The sequence below is a fragment of the Pygocentrus nattereri genome, chromosome 1, assembly GCF_015220715.1.
Source record: "Pygocentrus nattereri isolate fPygNat1 chromosome 1, fPygNat1.pri, whole genome shotgun sequence".
NCBI lineage: Eukaryota > Metazoa > Chordata > Actinopteri > Characiformes > Serrasalmidae > Pygocentrus > Pygocentrus nattereri.
In genome coordinates this window covers 42,808,603-42,812,007 of record NC_051211.1, presented here as the reverse complement: position 1 = coordinate 42,812,007, position 3,405 = coordinate 42,808,603, and the positions used below count along the sequence as shown (strand labels likewise).

General features: G+C 37.8%; 1 protein-coding gene across 2 annotated transcripts; it reads right to left on the bottom strand.

The window, feature by feature from the left end:
* Positions 1-1,083: 1,083 nt before the first annotated feature.
* On the bottom strand, positions 1,084-2,925 carry ifng1 (interferon gamma 1). Of its 2 annotated transcripts, none has more exons than XM_037542305.1 (4): positions 2,678-2,925; positions 2,073-2,144; positions 1,659-1,862; positions 1,084-1,274 (listed from the first exon to the last, which is right to left on the bottom strand). In XM_037542305.1, the coding sequence occupies exons 1-4, from the start codon at positions 2,786-2,788 to the stop codon at positions 1,128-1,130; spliced, it is 534 nt and encodes a 177-aa protein (XP_037398202.1). In that variant the 5' UTR covers positions 2,789-2,925; the 3' UTR covers positions 1,084-1,127. The 2 variants fall into 2 exon arrangements, with proteins under 2 accessions (XP_037398202.1, XP_037398206.1); XM_037542309.1 differs by having other exon boundaries at positions 2,073-2,141.
* Between the last annotated feature and the right edge of the window lie 480 nt (positions 2,926-3,405).

The following is a 3,405-nucleotide window of genomic DNA, read 5'->3' as shown; positions in this document are numbered from 1 at the left end:
TGGAAAACTAATTTGTTGCATTCTGCTCTTTTCAGGGAACCAAATACAAGCTATTTGTATTAGAAGCACTTTATTTAATGGTGTTTTCTTTTGGATCCCTGCTGCCAAAAAGAGCGTGCTCTGAGATTCGTCTTAACTGGAATTTGCAAGTTTTCATCTGATTCTTCAACCTTTTGCTCCTTCTGTGTACTGTAACATATTGCTATATTATATCTATCAAAAAGGTATTAACCCCTTAAATGGCCATGGCCAGTTTTATTACTCAATTATATAACTTAAAAATAGCTCCACCAGTTTGCATTGACGTCCCTGTAGTTACTGAATAATAAGCCTTAGTATGTAACAAGCATGGGATTTTGAGAGTTAAAATGGCTAGAGGTGAAGTATCAGTTGCTACCTGCCACATGGACTCAGTAAACACTACAGTAAACACTTTTGATGAATTTTGTACCTGTCGAGTTATTTGCTGCAATACAGTTCTCTGAGTTTCCAATTCACATGGCCTCAAATAAGCCTCAAACAACAGTGTTTTATTATCACACTTAGGCACAAACTCTTCAGTCTGATGGGGAAATCGGATAGCCACCATATGCAGTGTTTAAAAAAAACCTTTAGGAAACTGTTAAAGCAGCTTAGAATTATAACACACTGAGAAAAGTTAGCTACCCTGTATTATCACAATCAATGTCAGCTTTGTTGTCATTTCTTCTCATGACAGATTTGTTGAGATCAACTAAAAGTTTTTTCTCCTGTAGACCTAACCTAGACTCGACTTAGACTTGACTCAGGTATTCACCTCCAAGTCTTGAGTCTTGTTGCGGACCTTCAATTCTGAGACTAGAGACTCGTCTGAGACTTGCAGAAAGTGGTTTGTGAACATCTCTACTGTAACACTGAGGAAACTCCATCAAACCAGAAGTTATAAAAAAATTTGGTTTATTTAGTCATAGACTTTACAAACTTTACTTGCTATTGCAAGTGGTACTTCATTAAGCTAAGCAATTCAAGTTTCCCAACAATAAATAACAAATATAATAATTTAATTTAATTATATTCTTATATTGAAATAATTTAAGAGCATCAATAAATTATCACCATTAAATTACATTCCAAAAAAAAACATTGTTCTAGGACTTTGATCGGTGCTTTTTGGAGGCCTTAGCCTGTCGTCGACTCCTGTGGTTCTGTACTGAAGTGTCTCTCAGGTTGTCTGCTTCATGGTAGACTTTTATCAGCTCAAATAATGCTTTGCGCTGAACCAATGGGTCAGTTTCCTAGGGGAAGCAATAAGTTAGAATTAGTTTATTGTCAGTAAGGTGATGCAGCAAGATGGTGAGATCAAAATGTGCATTATTTTAATGGCCTGAAAATCATTTCACTTGTATTATTTCCTTATTTGCCAAGCATATGTAGTATACAACAGGGTACTGTTTCTTAACATTAAGCCAGTCATTGTATTTTAGTATACTTTGGTTTTTCATGTAAGTTATGTTGATGAAAATGTATTTTTCCTTATTTTGTTCCTCTTTCAGATATTCCTCCCTTGCTTGAACTTCAACATAGGAGACATGTTTTTCCAGTATGAAGTATATGACCATTATTGCTATTAGCAAAGAAACACTGAATGCCTTAATGGACTTATTATTAATGGGGCTTACCTTGAGAGCCATCACCTCACTGGCTTGTGTCTTGAGTTTATTATGTTTGTCTGAGAAGTAGTGTAATTTCAGCCTGTCCAGGTACACCTTTACTTTAATCAGTTTGTTCTGCACTTCTGCATCCTCAGTCTCATTCTGCATCTGGGTTAAGATTCTGTTATATGCGTCCAGAATAATGGTCATCAGGAGCTTTTGTTCTGGCTTCTGCACACAAGAGCAAGACAAGGAGGGTGAATTTTTATGTGGGTTTATTATAGGCTATGTGCAACAGAATGCATGGCATCCCATGGCATGAGATTGTGTCATATAGTATGCTAAGGCCTAATGAAAGTGATACAAGGTATAGGTTAAAAGGTTGGCCTCTGTAGTGAAGATAAAGGCATATATTATGGTCATGTGCATTGGATTGTTTACCTCAAAGCCGTCCAGTCTTCCCCAGAAAAGAGGTTTCCCATCAAATAAGTCAGCACCCTCTGTGGTCTTCTGCTTCAGAAGGAAACAGAAATCAGTAAAGTTCCAGAACTTTCAAGGCCATGAGTATTTATAAATAAATAAATAATAAATAAAGACTATTACTACAAAGCCTGCATTACTTTAAAATAACAAAATAACAAGAAAGTAACAATATATTTTTCCACTCTTTGAAGTAAGCTTGCCACCTCTTTATTTTAAACAAGCTCTTAGCGTTGGTGTAAGGATGTAGATGACTACGACCACATATGAATGCCACCCACATAGGAGCTGGAGCTTGCTGTTATTATAGGTGGTAGGTCATTCTGCTTCCTGTACTATGCTATAGCTGCCCCAGTCATTCTCAGTTTTGTAGTTAAATACTTTTGGAGAGTTTCCGAGTGTATAAATGAATCTTACTGTTCCCCAAAGGTTTCAAATCAGTTAGTAAACTTAAGTTAGTAAACTTAAAGCTATTGACAGGTTAGATGTCTGCCCCATTATACATTTCCTTCTCCTTGCCGTTTTGTGACCTTCCATATAATGTTAAAGACGTTAACGTTACTTACATAGTAGTTGTTGAGCTGCTCAATGTGAAGTCTGGCGTTGGGTGGGATAGAGGCCTCAGAGCTTGCCATCAGTCCAAAAGACAGCAAACATATTTCCAAGAGCAGAATCATCCTTCACTTCTTTTAAACAAATTTGAGCCAGTCACGAAACTCCAAGAGTTATTCCGACGTGCTGATCACTGACTTTTTTTCTCTAAGTGTTAGCTCTCGTTGATACTGAGCCCACTGCTGTCCTCACTGTGCCTCTGCTTAAGGCTGAATGCGTCTCTCTGTGAATGAGACGATTATTTATAGTTTTCTCTGTAGTGTGAGTGCAATGAGCAGACGACAGTAAGGTGTGAAATGTGTGGTTTTTTGAGTTTCCTATAAAACAATGTCGGCATTGCCATGCTCATCAAACACCACCTATGGATCTGGAATGGCACAGGGTGGAGCTGTTTGTGGTTTTGTGGTCTGGGGATCTTTTCATGATGCAGGTCTTGAGGCCTGTTGGCCCCTACATGTATGAGAGTTTGCTGCAATGTTTCAGTGAAATTTGCTGCTGAAGCTAAAAATAGTGTGCTTTCTACAGATATTGGCCACTTTACTTGAAATTAGCAGGAGTCATAACAACGCCCAATGAAATATGCTCTTATCTTTGTTTCCAATGACTTGTAAACCCACCTAACACTAAGTCACTTGCTGAAACCACACAAAATAAACTGCCCATGTGGACTTCCCATGTCATC

What these genes read in the sequence shown, in the direction of transcription:
- ifng1 (XM_037542305.1), bottom strand. Translation starts at nt 2,788, where the DNA reads ATGATTCTGCTCTTGGAAATATGTTTGCTGTCTTTTGGACTGATGGCA. An exon ending in AGCAGCTCAACAACTACTAT is followed by an intron (nt 2,145 to 2,677) that starts GTAAGTAACGTT and finishes TTCCTTCTGAAG; the next exon opens with CAGAAGACCACAGAGGGTGC. An exon ending in GTGAGGTGATGGCTCTCAAG is followed by an intron (nt 1,275 to 1,658) that starts GTAAGCCCCATT and finishes TGCTTCCCCTAG; the next exon opens with GAAACTGACCCATTGGTTCA.